Source organism: Schistocerca piceifrons, chromosome 2 (assembly GCF_021461385.2).
Source record: "Schistocerca piceifrons isolate TAMUIC-IGC-003096 chromosome 2, iqSchPice1.1, whole genome shotgun sequence".
NCBI classification, from domain to species: Eukaryota; Metazoa; Arthropoda; class Insecta; order Orthoptera; family Acrididae; genus Schistocerca; species Schistocerca piceifrons.
This window is the reverse complement of record NC_060139.1, coordinates 260678554-260701980: the sequence shown is the minus strand read 5'-3', so window position 1 is coordinate 260701980 and position 23427 is coordinate 260678554. Positions and strand designations below refer to the sequence as shown.

The 23427-nt window shown below is 37.8% G+C and overlaps 1 protein-coding gene across 1 annotated transcript in view; it reads right to left on the bottom strand.

Annotated features, from left to right (window-relative positions):
• The window catches only part of LOC124776932 (ryanodine receptor), a 694095-nt gene that overhangs the window by 372067 nt on the left and 298601 nt on the right, over nt 1–23427 (bottom strand). Inside the window, exon 27 of the mRNA XM_047252151.1 lies at nt 22031–22130. Coding sequence (XP_047108107.1) covers nt 22031–22130 — 100 coding nt within the window. The remainder of the gene's footprint in view (nt 1–22030; nt 22131–23427) is intronic.

Sequence of the window (23427 nt, the reverse complement as noted above, 5' to 3'; positions counted from 1 at the left end):
TATTTGCATATAAATAATTTAAAAAATTAAGGAACTCTGCATATACTTTGGCTTGAAAGTTATTTGCAAATCTGGCAACTTGAAAGTGGAAATTTTTATCACAAATTTTTGGTGAAAATAAAATTCACAGCATTATGCGAATTTATCATGGCTAATTCTAAAAATAATATGTTCGATTAGAACAAATTTTGGCTTTTAGAATTGCAATGACCAGCAGAACAGCAGAAATTGTTATTGCTGTATTGATTTACTGACATGAATGCAGAACCCTGAATTCCAACACTAGAGACAGTGCATGTAGGTTATCACAAACACAGGACTATGACTTGTGGTAAATTTATTAAAACTCATCAGCTTTACTCAGTTTCTGATTAAAGAGTGTATCATTTTACTTACACTCACAGAAAATAGATGGCAGTAAATTGTTCATTACATTATCTTCCAAACTGCCATTATTAGGTGACACTAAAAGCGTCAGAGAATATGTTTGTGACATCACAAAAGCATCTGACTAAGCATCTGTCAAAGCTAAACAGAACTTAACAATTGTTATTATCAAGGGTATGTGGCACCACTCTACAGTAATAAGGATCTGATTCAGAAAATATAAAAAAATATAAAAAATAATTAAAAAAACTAAAATAAAAAAAATTAAAAAAAAAGAGTGTTGCTGCTATACTGGACACAACAGTGCCCCACACTTACTTCAAGATGTTTGTTGTGTAAGGTATAATTTTAAAGGAAAATTCAGGTGATATTTACACATTATTAATGCTGTAGAAGAAGGCACTGAAATATTTTGCTGGCGAAAATTTATTATATAATTTATTATTTGAAAACCTAACACTACTACCACCACCACCACAAGATATTTTTCAAATTTAGATTCTTACATAATAAATGGCACATAACATCAATGACCAAAAAGTTACAGTACTTAAAGCTTGGAAAATTTTAAGTGCTCCACCTACTATTAAAATGTTGGAAATTGAGCAGTCGACTGAAGACATAGCTGTACAATGTAACAGTGGAAAAATGCTGAAAAAGTGAAGAGGAATCAATGAAAAACAATTTTTGATTTCCAGAAAGATATGTTTAAAAGTAGATAGTGTAACATTTAAACTGCGATGCATCAGTTATATTGCAAGAACAGAGCCTAATATTTAGAAAACAGCTCTAGTACTAGCGACAGAAGATGAGTTTCACTTAAAAGCCACTGAATCAGACAAAATATGAGCAAACATGACAGATAGAGGGAAAAATTATACTCTGTGTTTTGTGGAAATACACACATTTTTCCAGGTGATTATCTGAGATATAATAATCAATTCTTCCCCTATCAGATTTTGGCCATTTTCTTGAGATTCTGAGGTGGCTTAGGGCAAGTCGTAATCAAAATGGAATGACCGATGTGCCAAATATTTGGCATTATCAATAGTCATGGCTCTTACAGAAACATCAAATTGAGCACATAATGTATCTACTCTCATGATGTTGTGCAACAAAAACAGCTCATAGTTGCCTCCATAACTCCAGTATGCACAATGTTACGAGATAAGATACATTAGGTGCTCTATCTGATGTTCCTGTATAGAGCCATGTCTATTGACAATGTCAAATTTTTAGCACATTGCCTGTTGTGTTTTAACTGTGATATGTGCTCAGGAATTTCAAAACCATTTGAAAATTTTTGTAGGACAAAATCAATAGCGGAACTGACGTACCTTCACTCATGCTGAGCGCAATTTCAGAGACTGCGCATCCACACAGTTCACAGGCCCATTTAAGAGGCCATCTGGGTCAGCCCCCTGGTGCGCTCTGGTGAGGCACCAAAGAAACGGTATTATTTAAGCGATAACAAATGAGTGCTCAGCCTATTCTGTAACTTGTATTACTGTTGTACAATCAGTATGTTCAGTGCAACACACAAATGTACTTCACTGTATCTTACGTGCTGCTCTATAAAGTACTATGTTCCATAAATCATGTTTGTTCTTGCTATAGCAAACGATGAGTGAGAGTTATATTGTCTTCGTGTATTAGCGTCAGTGCTAAATCACTCACCAAACATCTCGATGGAAGAAATACTCTAAAGCATCATTGCTTAGCAGAAAGCTTTCGTGAAACAACTCTGCTCCCAATCAAGTGGCATCTAAGTGTTTGCAGTAGGTTATTCTCCCATCAGTGCAACCGTCACCATTCCCCGCATATGATGAATCAGATGAAGAGTGGGACTCCTATGAGATACGGTTATATCACCATTTCCAGGTTTCTTGCGTGTGTGATGCAAACCCGTAAGCGGCTTTCTTTCCTTGCTTTTCCCATCCATTTATCACTTTTTGTGCCAACTTGCAGCTTTCCACGAACCAGCCAGCTTATACTTTGATGAAATGTGCAAGCTTCTCTCAACCTGTTACTGTGAAAGAACGCATGTCACTGCCATGCATGTGGAACTTTACCATTGTCATAAATTTCCAAACCAATCTTACAAAGCCTGGGCTGCAGAATTACACGGCTTGAACCATCACTGTAAATTTGCCACTAGTACTCATCACAAACCCTACACTGATCACATGGTGCATGATGTTATTATTTGTCTGGCTACAGATATAGAAGCCCCTCTTAGGCACACTGCAAGTGTTCAGGATGACAGAGAAGCCATTGCAGCAGTACAACCTTCAACTCAACGTCACATGGGGCAGCGTTAGTTACAGCCTCAGCAGCAACAGGCCACACCACAACAGTGGCTGCGTGATCCCTGTTCCATCTTGCCCGTACTGCTTTGTCCAACACGAGCATTCTGGGTGCCCTAACCATTGGGCTGTTTGCAAGAAGTGTCAAAAGAAAGGCCACATTGCATCAGCGTGTAACTGTTTTTCAAATTTGGCAGACACACTAGTACTGATGGATATAAACTGTATCTCTACAATGACTGTCTCCCCAAACTAATTGTTTGTTGACTTATGTGTGTGTTTAATAACCTGCTAAATTGCAAGTGGGCACAGGAACTGCAGCGACTTTAGTAAACACACAAATGTATGTGGACTTGGGCTCGCATACCATCACAAAGGTTTCATGTAAGGTGGTTTACTGCAATGAACTGCAGATTCGGATCCTAGGTCATTTCTCTGCTCCTGTTTCTTTAAAATCTGTTGTTCACCCTCTCACCTTCCTTGTTGTGGGTCATTCCCATACTGCAGATCTGTTCGGGTTATATGTGTTTAACTCTTTCAGTTTCCCCATTGCCAATGATGTAGTGGCAGCTCAAGTTCCGTATCAGCAACTGGAGTCTCTCTGCTCTGCATTTTCATCTCTATTTTTCTCTGGGCTCAGTTCTGCTACAGGTTTTCCAGCCCACATTACCATGAAAGAGTCCACCTACCCTCATATTTCTTGGGTGCGGCAGGTGCCTGTCACACTGTGCAATCCTGTCAAGGCCAAATTAGACCATTTGATGTTGCTCAACATCAGTCGGCCTATTTCTTCCACTGAATGAGCTACACTACTAGTCACCGTTAAGAAGCCGATGCCTCTGTGGCAACTTCAGTGTCAAAATTAATGCTCAGTCTGTGATAAACACATACCCTTTGCCTCACTGTGACAAGTTGCTAGAAAATTGTCATGTGACCACTGATTTCCAAGACCAATTTGTCTGAAGCATACCTCCACCTCCCCTTGGATAAGGCCACTAAGTATACCCTTGTTGTCGTTACACCTTTTGTCCAATACCAATATCAACGCTTGCCTTTTGGCATCACTAGCAAAACCACAATTTTTCAGCATTTTTTTAGATTGGCTGGCAGCCTCTGGGCCTGGCTGCATCAATTACCTCAGTGATATCATTATTTTGGGTTCTTACACTGAAGACCACCTTAGAAATCTCCATCACTGTTATCCGTTTTGCAGTCTGTGCATCTCAAGTGCAATCTTGCCAAATATCTTTTTTTTTTTCAGCTGTTAATTGAGTATTCAGATTTGAGGTTTCTCACAAAGGGGTTACGCTGTTGCGTTACCATGTTGACGCAATTATAGCTTTTCCATGGCCAACCTCTGTTAAGGAACTGCAGGAGTTTCTAGCTAAAGTTGGATACTACCATAAGTTTTTACCAGACACATCCACTGTTGCCCAGCCCCTGCATGCACTTTTGCACAAAAATGAGCGTTTTTTCTGGTGCCCAGCATGTGACTGAGTGTTCAGTTTGCTTAAATCTAAGCTTCAGTTTGCTCCCTGTCTGGCTAGTTTTCAGCTGAGTCAGAATCTCGTGTTGGCTACAAATGCCTCTCAGTTCAGGCACACAAATACACAGATGGGTCTGAATGACCCACTGCTTACATTTCTAAGACTAACTCCTGCTCAGCAGCGGTATTCTCAGAGTGAAAAGAAGACTTTAGTGGTTGCGTTCACCCTCAAGAAATTTCACGTCTTCTTATATGGGTCTAAGTTCCATTTAATCACAGATCACAAGCTGTCGGTTGCTCTTTTTAACCATTTGGCTTCCGTGCTGGACAAAGCAATGCATTGTTTGCAGCGGTGGTCTCTCTTCCTCTCACATTATCATTAACAGTTCCATTACCGGCTGATGCCGCAACATGCCAACGCCAATGCCTTATCTCACCTTCCAATAGGGTCGGTCCCGGTGTTCAACCAGAACGAGTTTCTTTGTTTCTATTTAGATACTGAGAACAAGAGCATGGTCAATGGTTTTGCCACCACTTGTGCCACGATAGTACTGGCTGTCAGTGCAGATCTGGTACTTAGTCAGGTCCTCCCTTTTGTGAAGCATGGTCGGCCAGAAAAACCCCCAGACAGTGCCTTGGATCTCTTGTGTTATTATTTCTCTGTCCAGCACTGCCTTTCTGTGTTTGACAGGATTCTTTTGTCAGCTATTGAGGACACTGCTCCCCAGATTGTGATTCCCGCTTTCTTATGCCATAATGTACTGTGTCTTCTGCATTTCGGTAATTGGGGGACCTCTTGCACCAAAGCTTTGGCCCACTGGCATGTGTATTGGCTGAGCATAGATGAGAACATCACACAGCTTATCGCCACTTGTGCTTACTGTGTTCAGCAACAAGCAACCCTGCACGCGCCATTTTCCCCCCTGCCCGATGCCGCACTGCCTATGGGGCTGTCTACATGTCAATTTTGCTCGGCCCTTCCTAAATCAGTACCGGCTCATTGTAGAGGACGCTTATTCCGAGATTCCCTACATGGCAGGTTGGGCATCCATGTATGCAGTGGCCACTATTTCGACCCTGTCTGAGATTTCTGCGGTTGAGGGACTTCCGCACACCATGGTTACTGATAATGGCTCCCAGTTTATTTTTCAAGAGTTTGCATCTTTTTCTTAGGCCAGTGGCGTTTGCCATCTCACAGCTTCCCCATTCCATTCTCAATATAATGGTGAGACTCAACGGGTGGTTCGGACATTTAAAACTTGGATGCAGAAGTACGTATCTGGCAGGTACCCTGAAGCTGCTTTAGAATATTTTTTGAGTTCGTACCATTTCATTCCAGTCGGGCCAAGAACCCAGAGGAGCTGCTATGCGGATGTCAATCACGGAGCCTGCTTCACCTGCTGTATCTAACACTGTGTCTGCTGACATCGTTGGGTCTGCAGTGGTTCTGGATGGGTGTGCCTGTCTGGGCTCGTCATTTTGGCTGCCGGCTGTACTGGGTTCCTGCTGTCATTGAGCATCACAGGGGCCATCACCTGTGCATCATCCACACTCCTGACAGGCGGACGTCCCATCACTTCGACCAGCTGAGGCCATGCATGGTGGGGTCTGTTCCATAGAGTCCACTACCTCCCCCGCCCCTGATGCCGCCATTGCTAGTTCCTGTATCGCAGACGGTCCAGTACGCACCTCAGTGGGGTCGCTGACTGGCAGATCCCTGACTGGGGCTCCTCCCTCCACCCTTACTCCTCAACTGCCATTTCTGGCGCAGCCCCTGCTGCACCTGACACTGGAACTGCTGCTGTCTCCATTGTTGCATCCTGTCTCTGATACCCATACTGATGCCACCAGCGCTGACTGCTGACCTCAACAAAGACATTGCTATGGGGATGATGCCACAATCCTGCCATACAGACTCTCACAAGAGGAGGAATGGCACGCCAACCTGCCCCCTCATCACTTCTGCTCCTACTCGCCAGTGGCTGCCTGCCACATGCTGCAGCAGCCGCCATCATTCGACGACGAAATGGATGTCAGCACCTTCACTGGCATTTTCCGTGACTCATAATCTAAGTGCCTTATGAGATCAGCGCTTTTTTTTTCCTTCATGGTACACATGTTTTTTGGTAGCAGTGCATTTTCTGTGCTGTGATTTTTTTCTGTACCATGCATGTTTTTCTGTATCATGTATTTTTCTATGCCTAGTGTTTTGATGTATGTATGTATGTATGTGGTTTTCCCATCCCCTGGAAGGGAGGAGTGATGTACCTTCACTCATTCTACATCTGATTTCAGAGATCACACGTCAATACAGTTCACAGTTACACTTCTAGAGGCCACCTGGGTTGGCCGCCTGATGCACTCTGGTGAGTTGCCAAAGAAACAGTGCCATTTAAGCAATTGCAAATGAGGTCTCCAATGTATTCAGTGCTATGTAATTCACTGCATCTTATGTGTTGCTCTATAAAGTATTATGTTCCATAAACAGTGTTTGTTCTTGCTACAGCAGGAATAAATTGATTATCTTACCACAGACTACCTGACAAAAATGTTGTCCTTCTGTAAGTTCAATGTGACTGGCTTGCCAACTAAAGTGAAGATCTGTATTTTGTGGTTTTAAAATTTTTGCACTAGGATGAAGACACGGTACAGAGAAAAAAAAACTTATAGCAGGAGAAGCATGGAACACAAAATGATTCAAAAGTTGAAATGGATGCACAATAAAGATTTAAACTCAATGACACTTCTATGTATGAGTTACTGAATGGCACTAAGACCAAGATCAAAGCACAGATTGAAAGGAAATAACGGTCAATGAAATACCAGCAAATACTAAAGGACTACATGGTAAAAAAATGGAAAATGGGAGTGTAAAATGATACAAAAAACGAAGGGAAAAAATAAGTAAGTATCTGGAAAAATGGAGCGTATCAAAATAACAGAATACAAAAAAAATGAACACACACACATAAACACAAATGTTCACGTCTGATATTGGTACAGAGACTGAGAAACAATTCGGGTATCAAACACAATGTTTTTGTCCTGTGAAAGTGCTGTCCCAAGCAAATATCAGTAATGCACATAATTCCTTTTTGTTAACCTTCATGGGATATTCTAGGATGTGCTTTCCACAGAAGCTGTCAAGAATCACAACCCATCGTAACACAGGCAAGTACCAGGATCACAACTGGCATTAAAAATTCTTGTAGAACTCTGACAAGACTAATTTGTAAAATGGAAACCTCCAAGAATCCACAGTTTAATGAATATGTTAAGAATGACAAGTGAGTATATCAAAAAGTAACTGCTATGGCAAATTTTCTAGCTAATGACACCTTAATAAGACAGTTTTAAAACAAGTCAAAAGCTATTTTGGGAATTGTGAAGACAAACAGTGAAGATATGTGAAGAATAGGATACCATTTTCAAAACTGAAGATTAAGAAAATTTGCTAAATTATATAAACAATTATTTCACTAATGCAAGAATTTAAGAATTTCATAAAACTTAAAATTGACAAATCAAGAAAACCCAGAAAGTACAAAAGCTGCTTGTAACATGAAGGCAGATCCAACACGAAAAACTGATGAAGTACTGAATCAACAAATATCTAAATGACCATAAGTTACTGAACAACAATCAGCATGGCTTCGAGGCAGGTAAAATACAGAAAAAGCACGATCTCTCTGAAGTGTTTGATACTGCCAATGATAGCATTTAAAAAAAAAAAAAAAAAAAAAAAAAAAAAAAAAAAAAAAAAAAAAAAAAAAAAATCACAAAATCAGTTTACTTTCAGATGCGAAAGCAATGCGAACAGAAGTACCATACTATTTCTTATATGTATAAAGGATATACACACCCCATACAGTGCCAACAATCTCATGCTGCTTGCAGACCATACTAACGTGATGATAAGTGCTTCAAAGCAGTTACTGTTTACAAATTCTGATGAAGTCCTCCAGTATGTCCACTCTTGGTTTAATGCAAACAGGTTGACATTAAATGTAAACAAAACAAATTACATGCAATTTGGAAAAATAAGTCAAAATGTAAATCGAGATCTAGTGTTGGGTGACAAAGTAATAGAGTGAGTAATATCTACAAAATTGCTGGGGTTAATGTTAATGAAAACTTAAAATTTTAATTATCATGTAATAAAACTTGTACAGAAACTCAATTCAGTTTGGCTCTTAGAATTATAGCAAACATTTGTACTTCAGAAGATGCCATGCCCAGTGAATGAATGAATGTTTTTGAGTATCAATATTATGAGAAGGAAAGTTGCTACTCATCATATAGAGGAGATGCTGAGTCTCAGATATGCACAACAAAAAGACTTTCACAATTAAAGTTTTCAGCCATTGGCCTTCGTCAACAATAGACACACTTACGCACGCGTGCAAGCACACGCGCGCACACACACGCGCACACACACACACACACACACACACACACACACACACACACACACACACACACACATGCAAATGCAACTCACACACACAATTGCAGTGTCAGGCAACCGAAACCACACTGCGAGCAGCAGCACCAGTGCATGATGGGAGTGGTGACTGGGTGGGGGTAAGTGACGAAGGCCGATGGCTGAAAGCTTTAATTGGGAAAGTCTTTTTGTTCTGCATATCTGTGACTCAGCATCTCCGCTATATGGTAATGACGATGATGTTTTGGTTTTGTAGGGCGCTCAACTGTGCGATCATTAGTGCACATACGAAGTCCAAATTTTTGCACAGTCCAATTATTTCACAATCCAATCTAGCCACTGTTATGAATGATGATGATGATGATGATGATGATGATGGTGAAATGATGACAACACAAACGCTCAGTCCCTGGGCAGAGAAAATCTCCAACCCGTTCGGGAATCGAATCCAGGACCCCGTGATCCAGAGGCAGCAACGCTAGCCACTAGACCACGAGCTGTGGATGCTATATGGTGAGTAGCAACTTTCCTTCTCATAATATTGTTACATTCCATCCTGGATTTTCTACTGTTTGCTTATGAGTACTAGTACACATCATCAGAATCTGGAAGCACCGTTAATGAGAAGAGGTATGCAGTGGCAAAATAAGTTAAAACAACTTGGTATGACCAGTAAAATGCTGATGAGAAAAGATGTGAGTTCACCCTATACTGAATACTTAAATTTCTTTTTAGCTGTGTAAGAAGCCCTCAGAAGTCACTTATTAGGTCTTTGAATCATGGTTTGTCATACTACCAAAATTGAACTAATAACTCAGGATTTATTATAAATAACTCTTTAAAGAGTAAGAATACATACTTTCTATTGCCAGATTTGCAGACAACATCCAGGAACAGATACTCAAAATGTCAAAGTAAATCAAAAGTTTTGAATTTTTATGTATACTGTAATCAAACTTTGGCCTAATGAACAACAAAGTTTTTCTTGTGACTATCCTTTGTAATAATGCTGAGAGATTTTATTCCTAATACATTCCATGTCTATATTGCCTTTTATCTCTTGTAAAACTGCTTCCTGTTTGAAACACATTAACCAAAACACCTGTTTATTATTACAAAAACTGTAAATATTTCCCCTGCACTGAAATTTAGAAGCCTTCAATAATTTCCAATGGTGCCAAGGTTTTGTACTTTCTTTTACTACTCAGTGCAGTTATTACAATATGTATACTGTAAAATTTTAAGAAATCATCAGGTCTGTATTGTGAGAATAACTGATGATTCTGTATACTAACATTCACACTGAATAGAAAATGTCCGTATAAAGATGGTTTCCTGCCATCTCCCACTTATATATTTGGCTGAATAAACACTGAGTAAAAATGGTTTATTGAAAATGGGGGTATGGCTTTGAAGTGCATTGTAGAATTGTAAATGACTTTTCCTGAAAGTTTCAAAGCCAAAAGTGATGAGTATCAAGAATATGGATTGTTGTTATTGAATTCTGGCAACAGCTAAGGCCAATATTCTGTATTATGAGCAATATGTTCACCTGCATAAAGAAATCTATGCACACTTTATGTTGAAAGCAACCAAACAATGAGAAATGGCGAGGAAAAATACTCTTCACCATGCGTGCTATTGTTAAAAATCTGAAATGTCATTCCCCACAGCACAGTGATAGTATTATACTTTCTGATGATGTGGAATATGAGTTGGTCTAGTACATACATTTTAAAGATGGTAATATACTCAAATGAGTCCTGGTGACAGATAGGATTTGTGTGAACTGGTGACAAGCAAAAAGTGTAAGACCAAATTGATACGAACATGTTCTTGCTTCAGATTACTGTATGATAGTATTCTGAAATGAGAAACTGTTGCATTCTTCATATGTGAATGCTCCATGACTTGACTGACTTGACACGCAATGTACATTCTATGACAACTTACTATGTGCTATCAGTGACCATTATGGAACAATGCATAACAGAGGACAAGTATCAGATTGTTCAAGAATGATATACATGTGGAGATAATTTCAGTGTCAACAGATTCTGGATTTTTATGATTGGAACTACAGATAAGTGATATTTGTCCAAACTAGGTACCACACCAATTAATGGAACTACAGATGGGGGCTCGATATAGTCAGTCTGCAAGCTGAAGAGCAAGCAGCGGGTGAATACACAATCTCTCTATCCAGTGACACCACAACAAACTCCTACAGGCTGTTTCACATGGTGAATATTGACCTTCCCCCAGCAAAGGTCTTACATCAGCAGTGGCACAGTACAGGACAAAATGGATGAACAGTACATGGAATACAGAAATTAGTAATTAATAATGGAAGAAAGAAACACAAACAGAATCTACACAAATCACCTAACACTGCACAACAATGTTAGACAGGAAACTGATTCTCAGTGTTCCTGTAGTAGACTTGTAGTGGCCTACTGGGAAAGTCCATTTCCCCCAACATGAGTGCTGTTTGCTCCTCAGTTTACAGACAAACAGTACAAGATGAGCCATATATATATATAGTGTACTTCTGAAGTAATCAAAATGACATGATAAATGAAATATTTGTAACTGATATAACCTGGACATGAACATATGACCTATACTAAATTATAAATCAAATTAACTGTGTCATCCACCTCAATTGTGAAGACACAAGATTTACTAGATGCATCTCATATGAAGATATTGTAATTCTGACATTTGACAATCAAGACATTCTTGATTTAGATCCTGTTCATGTGGACAGTGCTGTCCATTTAAATAATCAGAAGTTTCCTGATAAGACCGAAATCTGCAGCAATAATTACATAGTCAGTGCTGCAGTTCCTGCTTGTCCAGTCTCAGTCATGTTCAACTTTCAGAAAGTGAAAAAAGTTAAGTTCTTTGCAAACAAATGAATGCTGAAATCTCCTATTATTTAGTAAATATGTACTGAAGACATGAGGGATTACCTGGAAGCTACTGGGTGTTTATGATCAGCAGTTGCATTCATTTAGAGTGCATAGCAAAATGGTGATTTCTATTTATGTGTCTGTGGTTGTATGGACACTGCTGTTTGCTCCCACATTTGAAGCCTACTGAGTAGCCTTCCCAATGGCTTTCAAAATGCAAGCAGCAGAATTTTGTTGTTATAGTTCTAATGAAACAGGTAATGCAGTTACCACAATTTATGAAACATCCACTGATTTTTCACTAGCTTACCTGTATCCACAATTACAATTAGTGTTTCAATGATTAGAAACAGTCATTATATATCCCTCTTACAACTACCAGAACCAGTAACAATATATTAACTTTTCACCATATTCTCTTGCCTTTGCCTTTGTCTATACATTCCTCTGATATATTCAAAACTTTTCAACATTTATGTAAAAATGAAGTAAGGAAAACCATTTACCTGCATATGCAAGATGGGTAGCAGATAGATAAATGCAACAGCTCAGAAAGTCTGACCTTCCGTGTGCTGTTACTTATGTCTATCTACAACCCAGTTTCCATCTACAGTAGAGTTATTGCTTTCCTTCATTTCTGTTCACTGTTTCCATCCTGAAATTTCCATAATAGTGGTGTATCTTGAAGTTTGTTGTTGATTGTGATTCTACTTGCAAATTTCTGCTAGATTTAGGTATCCAATACTTTTCTTTTTCTCTTCCATTTAAAACTATGTCATACGAATTATATTTTATTTCATGCACTCTGAAATCCTTATCTCCATGAGACATTTCTGTAATGATTGGTTTGCCCTGAGATGCATATAAATATCCTCCAGAGCCATGATGGCAGCAGATGTAGCTCTCACTTTTTATCTGAATACATTATCTTTGCACCTTAGATTAGAGCTGTAAGCAGCAACATTACAGTACACAAATGTAAAAAAAAATCACTGTTACTGTTTTTGCCTCTTCTGGACACAGTGATGTTTTTCTTTTTTTCTGTCACTCATTCTACTGCACCTCTCTTAAATTATAAATGCACTGTTATGTTGCTATTACCTTTTTCTGTATCACTTTTCCAGCTCTTTGTACTTGTGGAATAAATTTTCATTCAAAGGACTTGTTATTATTTTGCCCTCACAAAACACACAATCCAGTTCTGCCATGCATTTAGATACTTTACTCCTTTTCCTGATTTTTAGAAGCCAGGTCCTTTTCTTCCCTTTTTTGCATCCATAAATCAACATTTTACAGTTTTTGGGGCCATTACTGAGCTACATCACTGGTCTATTTATTTGCTTCCCATAGATCTTCAGTGGTACAATGGAACAGGGAAGCATGGCACTCTGCATGCCGTGCCTTGGACTACAATGCAATAACAAAGGATGACATCCTCACCCATCTTGTTCCATCATGTGACATTTGTCTTCACAGGTGGCACACCTCCCCATTGTTTAATGTCAATACCTTCAGCCCCTAGAGCTGGACAAATGTGTTGAGAATTTATGCTCAGCTGTAATGTGAGTGCCCTCCTTGATTTCTAGGCACTGAGGAACTCCAAATGTGTCCTCTGCTCAGTACATGACATGATCTTCTTCAAAGTCTACTTGAAATCATCACTAGATTCATGAGCTGTTCATTGCACTGTTGAGGCAAAAGTGATACTACTTCGTACAGGTTATTCAAAGATGTGGCCTTCACACATTCAGTTATTATGTGGCATGTTTAATTAAGGATGACATCCTCTTTGTTTGTGTATGCAGGTCAGGTCCAGACCGGGGAGGCATATTTAGCAGCAGAGAAACACAAGCCATTGGCTGTTGTTCTGAAAACAAAAGGGTATGCTGTTCATTTGCTGTGCACCAATTTTCTGTGGATATTACTTCTTACTCCATCATCTCCTGGGTGTGCATCCCAGACAGCAATAATTCTTTTTCCAATATTTGGGCTGTTAACCACACAACCATCTTCAAAGAGAGTCAATGATTGAACTAAAACAACTTCACGCAATTATATATTATGGGGTAAAATTAATTACACATTTTCCTTGCTGCAACTTTCTTGGCTGTATACAAACAATGATTCTTATAGGTGAGAAACTTGTGGAACAATGTCTAGATATCTGGTTACAAGTATGTTTCGCAGCTGGTCTTTTTATGACATATTAAGTTTTTGTTGTGCTGAATTTGAATGTAAATCTAAGTCACATATTTCAGTCTTTGAAAGATACAAGTCAGCTAACAGACAGTATAGTTGGAATTTGCATGAATTTCAATTCAAAATATTAACATATTATGATTCTAATATATCAGTAGCCTTACTGGAAGGAACCATCTGGATGGTGCATGGCATCATCATGAAAGCTAAAACAGAAATTTCCGAATACAATTTTTACGTTATATGTAAGCAGCTCCCTACTGGCCTCACCTCAATTAGGCTTCATAAAACATATGGAAATCTACTAGTCAACTCAATAATCCTATATTATAGTGTCTCTTCTATCAGGTACACTTAGTACTAACAATACATTAAAAAGTTGAATTTTTCTTATGTGCTAGATACTGTCCAAATGACAAAAGAATGTTAAGCAATATGGTTCACATGTCAATATACGTAAATTATCTGTACACAAACATGATACGCAAAAAATGTTAGAAAGGCAATTGAAAATTAATATATTAATTAATAAAACAACAATGCATGCAGTATTTCAGTGCTTTCTTATGGGGTAGACACCATATCTGCACAAACAAACAAAATGATCAGATATAATAATTTAATTTTCATCTGCACACAAAATAGCTACTCAAGATGTGGAAATTAGAAGGAGTTTTTAATTTGTTGTCAAACTCTAGTTACAAAAAAAGAAGCAAGATTGCAGCAACACTTTGCACAAACATTTAAAAGGAGAAGTACTAAGAAAATCAAACAATTATCATGCTAATAAGGGGTCAAAACTCACTCACAAAAAACTCTATTAAAAGCTATATAAAATCATTAAAGCTATGTGCTGTATATAAATGCATAGGTTTCACAGGAAGGCACTTTACAACAATAATTAAGATTTTTTAAACATTAATCATACATGTGAAAGTGATAAAACATTCAATAATAAACAAGGATACCTGGAAATATTGTAACTCAATAACAAATACTTTGTGAGGATTCACTTGCTTTTGGTGCAATAGAAACAACATTCAAAACACTTAGAGAAAAATTATTAGTCAGTGATACATCTGTGAACATACCGTCAGTGTAAATGTTGCAATACTGATATTATTACAGAATAGATTTCATGCGGCTAGAAATACATATAATACAACAACAACAACAATAACAACAACAACAATTGAAACCCCACAAATGGATACAAGGAAATATTTCATTTCTTTTTTCTAGAATTTACTGTTTTACCTACATGTACTACATGGTTTAAGGGTAGGGCATTATGGCCTCCTTGCATTAATGCTTTTGTATAATAACTGATTCAGTAAAAAATTTGTCATATACACATTTCCTTGCCCCTTCAACATCAACACCTGTTTTTTTGGCCATAAAAGCTAAGGAAACCCCATTCATAAAGCCTGTATAGTCTTACATAAAGAGGTGTATTATTTTATGATATGTGTTAGGCACTCTGCTGTGGTGTGAAATCACATACACAGCACATGACGTGCACTGTTCAGGAGTGCATACAAGCAGCATACTCAATTCCTCCAAGCCAGCAAATCTGCTATTGCAGAACACTATATTTCTACTGGTCATCTGATGATTTCATCAAATTAATGAATTAACAATTGTGGACAATATCTCACACTTTTGGGACTCTGTTATCAATAAATCAGTGTAAATACAATGTCTGAGAGCCTTATCAATCAGGATGTCTGTTTCCAGTTAGACAATGCATGGAAACACATTATGGAAAAACTTTGTGCACTGAGTAGCCGGTGTCATTCTGTAAATTTACTATGTGAAAATGATCGATCTGATATGAATGAGGTGAGCTTTTACCATGAAGGGTGCTCACAGCAGTACACAGATTTGCAGCCTACGCACATGCACTCTAGCAACACATGCACAGTGTGAACTCCATACACCACGTGTATGACACAGGGTTTTAAACAACAGAGCTGTGTACTTTCACCGACATATTCCAGATGGTGGCCAGAAGACTGTGCTGAAATGTCATGGCAGCAAGTTATTGACATCCAGCAGTTTGATCAAAATTTCTTGGAATAACCTATTGGGATATCATGCCTTCATTTCTCATAAGACATCATCGTCATCATCTTCCTTTCAAGGATTAGGCTGTTGTGTATTCCAAACTCACAAAAAACCATTCCCCTCTGTTTTGAGGTCTTCAAATATCTCTTTTCCCATTTGGTTTGTAGTTCAGGATCTTCTGAGGAATTCTGTGACCTAGCGTTCTCATGGGGTGTTGTCTCCAATCTTCACCATATTTTTGATTTTTTTCATTCATGCTGAAAATATTTAATTCTGTTCTAATATCTTCATTTCTACTCATATCTATTCTTGTGGAGCACTTCGTCTTTCTAAGGAACCTCATCTCTGCTGTTTCAGTTTTATTTTCTTGTTCTTTTGTGGTAACACAGCTTTCATTTCCTTAGGATAACACAGGAACTGCCATTACTTTACAGAATTTTATGATGGTTTCTTTTTGTACTTTATGGCCCGATGTTCTGCTAATGGTACCACAGACAGCTTGGAAGTTGTGTATTTTTTGATATCAGATCCAAAATCACAGCCTAAATAAGAGATTTAACTCACTTGTTCTAAAACAGAATAATCAAAAACAATTTTTGATCTGACTGGGTATTTTCCTCAGAATGCTATAATTTTTGTTTTGCTGCTATAAATTTTACAGTTGTTCTTCTTGCAAATTTCATTCATCTGGTATACTGACCTTGGTAGCCATCTTCATTCTTTTGAATAATAATGCAAACAAAAATACATTCAGGTATTCCTCATTCGTTATCTTAATTCCTTTGTTTACTTTACATTTCCATTTGTGAAGCTTGAAGTCAACATAAATATTAAAAAAGGTAGGTGATAGTTCACATCCTTGTTTAACACCTTGGTTAATTGTTATTTCTTCTAATTGATTCCTACCTGTGTTTATTACAATGTGTGTAGTTTTGTAAAGACTTTTCACTACCTACACCTACATCTACACAGATACTCTGCAAGCTACAGTATGGTGCATGGCAGAAAGTACCCTGTACAACTGCTAGTCATTTCCTTTCCTGTTCCACTCACAAATATAGTGGGGAAAAACAACTGTCTATATACCTCCACATGAGCCTTAATTTCTCAAACCTAAGGTTTTGGTCCTTATGTGCAATATATGTTGGCAGCAGTAGAATTGTTTGGCAGTAAGCTGCAAATACCAGTTCTCTAAATTTTCTCCATAGAGCATTATCTTCCCTCCAGGGATTGAGTTCCCAAAGCATTTCTGAACACTTACGTGTTGTTTGAACCTACCGGCAACAAATCTAGCAGCCCGCCTCTGAATTGCTTCAATGTCTTCCTTCAATCCAACCTGGCACAGACCCCAAACACTCAAGCAGGACTCACGAATAGGTCAGACCAGTGTCCTATAAGAGGCCTCCTTCACAGGTGAACCATTCTTTCCTAAAATTCTCCCAATAAACCAAAGTCAGCCATTCACCTTCCATACCACAGTTTTCACATGCTCAGTCCATTTCATATTGATTTGCAACATTATGCCCAGATATTTAAACTACTTAACTATGTCAAGCAGGACACTATTAAAACTATAAGCAAACATTACAGATTAGTTCTTCCTACATGTCTGCTTTAACTTACATTTTTCCACATTTACAGCTAGCTGCCATTTATCACACCAACTATAAATTTTGTCTAAGTCGTCTAGTATCTTCCTACAGTCAATCATCTTTGACTTTTACTGAATATCACAGCATCATCAGCCAACAACAGTAGGTTGCTGCCCACCCTGCCAAATTATTTATGTATATAGAGAACCACAGTGGCCCTACCACACTTCCCTGGGGCATTCCTGATGATACCCTGTCTCTGGGAAACACACACTTTCGAGGACAACATACTGGGTTCTATTGCTTAAGAAGTCTTCGAGCCACCCACATATATGTGAACTTATTCCATATGCTCGCACCTTTGTTAACAGCCTGCAAGGGGACACAATGTCAAGTTCTCTATTAGGTGATAAGGATATCCACATTCAAACATAATGTCCCATATGCTATCCTGGCTCACATGGTCTCAAATTCAATAAAGGCCATAGGGATTTTTGTATTAAATTATTTTTTTTCCTGTAATGTTTTTAATTACAAACACATTTTCATTGCATGAACAATCTCATCTAAATCAATTTTGTTCTTCAGCAACAATAGCTTCTGTGATATTCTTCATACGGTTATTGATTATCTTTGAGTACAGTTTGTAGCCAGTGTTTAGAAGACTGATGCCATGATGGTTTTTCAAGTCATTATGTTTCCATTTTTTGACAAGAGGGATTACTTCTACTGTATACCAAGGGTCTGCGATCCTGCAGTTTGTCCAATATTCATTTATTAATTGTTAAAGTAATTTATATAGAGGTAACCCTCCACATATAATTATCTCTGCATTTATTCCATCTATTCCAATAGCTTTTCTGTTCTTCGTGCCTTTCAAAGCATCTTGTAGTTCATCCATAGTAACTGGATCTACTGTTTCACTGCACATACTTTCTTCTGTGTCATCTTCGATCTTCTGTGTACACCAAAAATCTGTATAACAATTTGTCTGTTGTTCATTGGGTATAATGTTCGGCGAGGCAGTGTCTTTTTCTTCCTTGGTGAGGGTTTTCATGATCTTGTATGAACACTGCTGTCTACTGTGTATGTCATGCTCTAAGTTGCTTATGAATGAGTCCCGTGACTCCTTGTGTGCTCTTTGCACTGTACTGATGTTTTTTCCTGTAGAAACTTCAAATAAGCTATTTGTTTTTCTTTAGCAGCTTCTGTAATTACTGTGTCCCAAATTCTGTGCCGTTTTTCCACATCTGTTTGCTTCCTTCTACCAAGTGCTTCTGATGCTGCTTCTGATAAGATAATTAACTCAGCTCCAATAAACCATGATTCCTTTGACATTATAACTTACATTACTATTTGCTCTTTCTTCATAGTGTACTGAAACATTAGCCTCTTCTTGAAATAAGGCAATGTTTCAAGACATTAGTTTCAGTAAGATTATAATAAGTTTCTACAAATTGCTAAGCTTTCCAACAATGTCTTTCCTTAGAGCAAATTAGAAAGAAACACACACACACACACACACACACACACACACACACACACACACACACACACACAGCCTCAGCTGCATTTTACTGCAATCCTGAGACAATGTAGCTGTTTTTGTGTGTGTATATATATATATATATATCCAAACTCTTTGCCTTTACAAATGTCTGCTTGTGTCTGTGTATGTGTGGATGGATATGTGTGTGTGTGCGAGTGTATACCTGTCCTTTTTTCCCCCTAAGGTAAGTCTTTCCGCTCCCGGGATTGGAATGACTCCTTACCCTCTCCCTTAAAACCCATATCCTTTTGTCTTTCCTTCTCCTTCCCTCTTTCCTGACGAGGCAACCATTGGTTGCGAGAGCTAGAATTTTGTGTGTATGTTTGTGTTTGTTTGTGTGTCTATCGACCTGCCAGCGCTTTTGTTTGGTAAGTTTCATCATCTTTCTTTTTATATATATATATATATATATATATATATATATATATATATATATATATATATATATATATATATATATATATATATATATATGTGTGTGTGTGTGTGTGTGTGTTGACTAGCTGTGAGGAAGGACATAGTCTGAAAGGTTAGAAAGGTTAGCAATGCTTTTCATCTTATTTATGTGCCTATCAACCCCACAACTCAACTCAATAGTGAATAGTTACATCTATTACTTCTATTCCACACGGGGCTTTCAAGTACCATAAAATAATGGGTTTTGTCATATTTCTCTTCCAAGTAAGGAGGTTGACTGCAGAAAGAAGTTACCAAACGGAAAAGACAATTGTACTGACACAACAGGGACAAAATTTGGAGCGAGCCACACTTTGGCAGTGACACATACTGTCTTTGTTCCAAGTTGACAAAAACATTGGTTTACTCTTTAACACTTAATTTTGTGAGTCTGTGATTTATTATGTTATGCTATCATGACTGAAAACTGATATCTCTATGCAGCTCAAGACAGGTATACAACTTAAGTCATGGTGTACAACCGACTCTTCCTTTTTTCTGCGGCATTAAGTGTGGGACTCTAGCTTTAAAAGTTGAACATGTAGGGCAGCTTCCACTTTCACAACTGAGAAAGCTGTTTTATACATTAGCTAAGTTCCACAAGGTCAACAATATCTTAAACTGAAGGGGAGTTTCCTCTTGTCATCCACTGAAACACAAAAAATGACAGGCCACATTTTTTAAAGTCCCCAGCTAAAGGACCTTTTAAACAAGAATGAAGATCAGAGTTTAACATCCCATCAACAATGCAGACATGGTGTGCAAACTTGGGTTATGAAAGGGTGGGGAGGGAAATCAGTCACGCCTTTTTCAAAGGAACAATCCTGGCATTTGCCTGTAACAATTTAGCGAAAATCTTAAATCTGGATGGGTGGTTGGGTATCTGAACCATTGTCCTCCAAAATGTGAGTTCAGTGTGCTGACCACTGTGACACTTCACTTGCTAGCTTTTAAACAAGTATTTTGACAGGAGAAATGGGAAGATAGAGAACAGAGAAACAGTATAATATGTGCAAGTAATGGAGGGGAGGATCCATTTAAATGTTGAGAATATCAGAGAGACACATTCTCTGATTATATAGTTCATTCCTCTCTGGCACCCAGAAGGTAGTTATTTGTCTCTTATGGGGAGATTTGTCCTGAAACCTTTTGTCACTCAGAACACTACTGAAAGATGTTCTAAATGTCATCTTCTGGTATGCTCAATTCAAGCAGATCTTTAGCCACTTTGGTTAACCGCACTGTTTCAATGTTGCTGTATCCAAGTAAGTAAGGGACTGTTCCTTTAGTCCAGTAGGATTTATCTTTGCTATGTATGAATGAAAGATCGCTTTCAGCAGAAACTGTCATTTGTGATAAGACTTGGGTTATCCAAAATTAAAGAGAGCCAATGTGGAGAATATGCTGATGCTGTGAAGAAGTGCTTGTTACCATCACAGCACAGCTGCCTGATTGACAAGAGATGCCAATGGCGTTTTTGGAGTGCAAAGGAAGTTTCTGATCAATTTACTTTATGGATGCAGGAATGTTAATGCTGTCAGCTACTGTCACCAACTTTGAGCTGGCTGGTCATAAAAATGCACCACCACCTTCAGAACTTTTCAGTCATTCCAGAATCTGCCCCACAACACATATTTTGGCAGCTTATTCATCTGTGATATGTCATCATAGAATTTTTAAAAATTAGCATTAAAAACTTTTGTCTCCAGTGGAAAAATCTGCTTATATAAAATGGATCATTAAATCTGAAAAAGTAGATCTGTATAAATTAAAGAACAATAATGTTTTTTCTATGAAAATTTCATTTTTATTTGATCCACTCTTAAGATATCAGTCTGCTCTGACACCCACAGACCATGAAGGCAGTAAAGCAAAATGTGATTAGGTCTACACCAGAAACTGGCCAATACCAGAGTGTTTGATGTAGGAATTAATCATTCACGACAGCCTTTTTTGCTAACTGGAGATCTTAGTAAAACTGATCAATCAGCTCTCTCTTGAAACAAATGCAAACATAACAATCATTTGATATGTAGTTATCACCACCAAATATGGCACAAGCACAGGAACCAACACATGAGATTACTGTATTTCCCTTTAGCACACAACAACTGATAAACTCCTCCCATCAAGCTACAAAATCTCAGACTTTTCAACTGAATGTTTTGTAGAAAAAGAGTAACAACCATGTCTACTGTAAGTATAAGAAATTATAAGCTGTAGTATGTGGCACACACTGAAACAAATGTTCTACACATGAAGTGATGTGAAGGCTAAAAATAAAGCACATTAATTAACTACTGAAGCTCAGAAATGCCTCTAGATTGCTCTTCAAAATCTGATACTGCTCAAAATATGTTATTCACAAGTAAATACTATCAGAACAAACCATATATAAAATATAATGGCAGCGTACACACAGCTATGCCACTCTGAGTTAGTCCAGTATCAATCTTGTGTTACATATATAAATATAGCAATTTCTACTTTCACAAGTGTCTCAGAATAAAAATGACACAGTGAATTCTTGAAAAATATTTCACATGCCTTCACTAAGAATAGTGTTTGTAAAAGCTGTTCTACTTTTCAGATGAATGCATAAAGGCAATTCATAATCCTCCTGACTTACTGATAGTTCGATCTACAAGATCGAGGAAGACTCCGACCACGTCTCCCACTTGCCACTGTTTGCCGAACGTCTCGGCTTGCCCGCAATTATACTTCACTTCCTTTAAATCAAACAAAATGTAAGTAAGCTCTGGATACCACTTAACACAGTACTGTGGACCTCAATCAAACAGGGTGCCTCAGAAATACTTTTACAAACTTTGGAGCCAGATTCTGCACACCAAAACAAGGAAAAAAGTCTATACATAAACACGTCTGGCAATTTTCATTTTTAAGCTATTAAGGAAATAACATTCTGGAAATTTCGCAACTGAAAATCTAATAAAAAATACTTAATTTGTTCTCCACTTGCTTCCACCCTCTTAAGCACTCCCACAACGTTTGTCACCAAGTTCTTGTGAAACAATGCAAATTTAAGACTAATGCGTGGGGTGTAATTGTAGGTGACTGTTTAGTAAGTCCATATGTTTTCCCAGCAAGTCTGACAGGTGATGTCTACAAAGACTTTACTCAGACCACTCTTCCAAACTTGCTACAGAATGTAGCGTTGCAGATAAAAAGAAGTATGTGGTTAAGAAATTTATCACTTTCTTTTAAACACACTGGAAGATATCTATCATGAAAGCTGGATAGTGTGGAAGGAACCAGTTCCATGCACTAGACATCCCACATACCTCAATCGTTTGGATCGGAATCTGTGGGGCCACCTATAAAATTGAACAGATTCTTTGCCTACATATCATGAAAGACAGTGAAACCATTCAACACTATCTGAGAGTGTTTGAAATGATACCACAGCAATGATTCAAAGAGTGAGTGCATTTGTAGCAACAAACTGAAGATATTTTGAACAACTGTTATAAGTTTCTGACTTCAGTACATTGTAAAATGTTCTTTCATCACTAAGTAAAAAATAAATAATTGTTGGGATATATGTTTCAGTGCACTTTCTTGTTCATTTTGGTGTGAGGAATCCACCTCCCAACTTTTTAAAAATATTTCTGATAAACTCTGTACATGTGTTGCCATATTTGTTGACAACTGTCCGAAAATGCTGCACAACAGAACACAAGCAAAAGACACAGTGATAATGAAATGATGTATTTACAGAATAAGTCAGTGTATAAATGTATTTATTATCATATGTCAAAGCCATATGTAGTACTGAATGAAAGTAAAAATTAACAATGTTAACAATATTTGAGTCAGAAGACAAATACTTGGTTAATGCAACCAGTATACAATTATTGATGACTTTATTATGCAAAACAGTTTTGGTTGTGCTACTCATCTTCTGAGGCTTCAACAATTTCTTTTAAGCTTGTAGCAACTTAGAAACACACAGCTACAAATGATACAGATTCAAATTTTTATTAATGACATTTGTGCATTCATCCC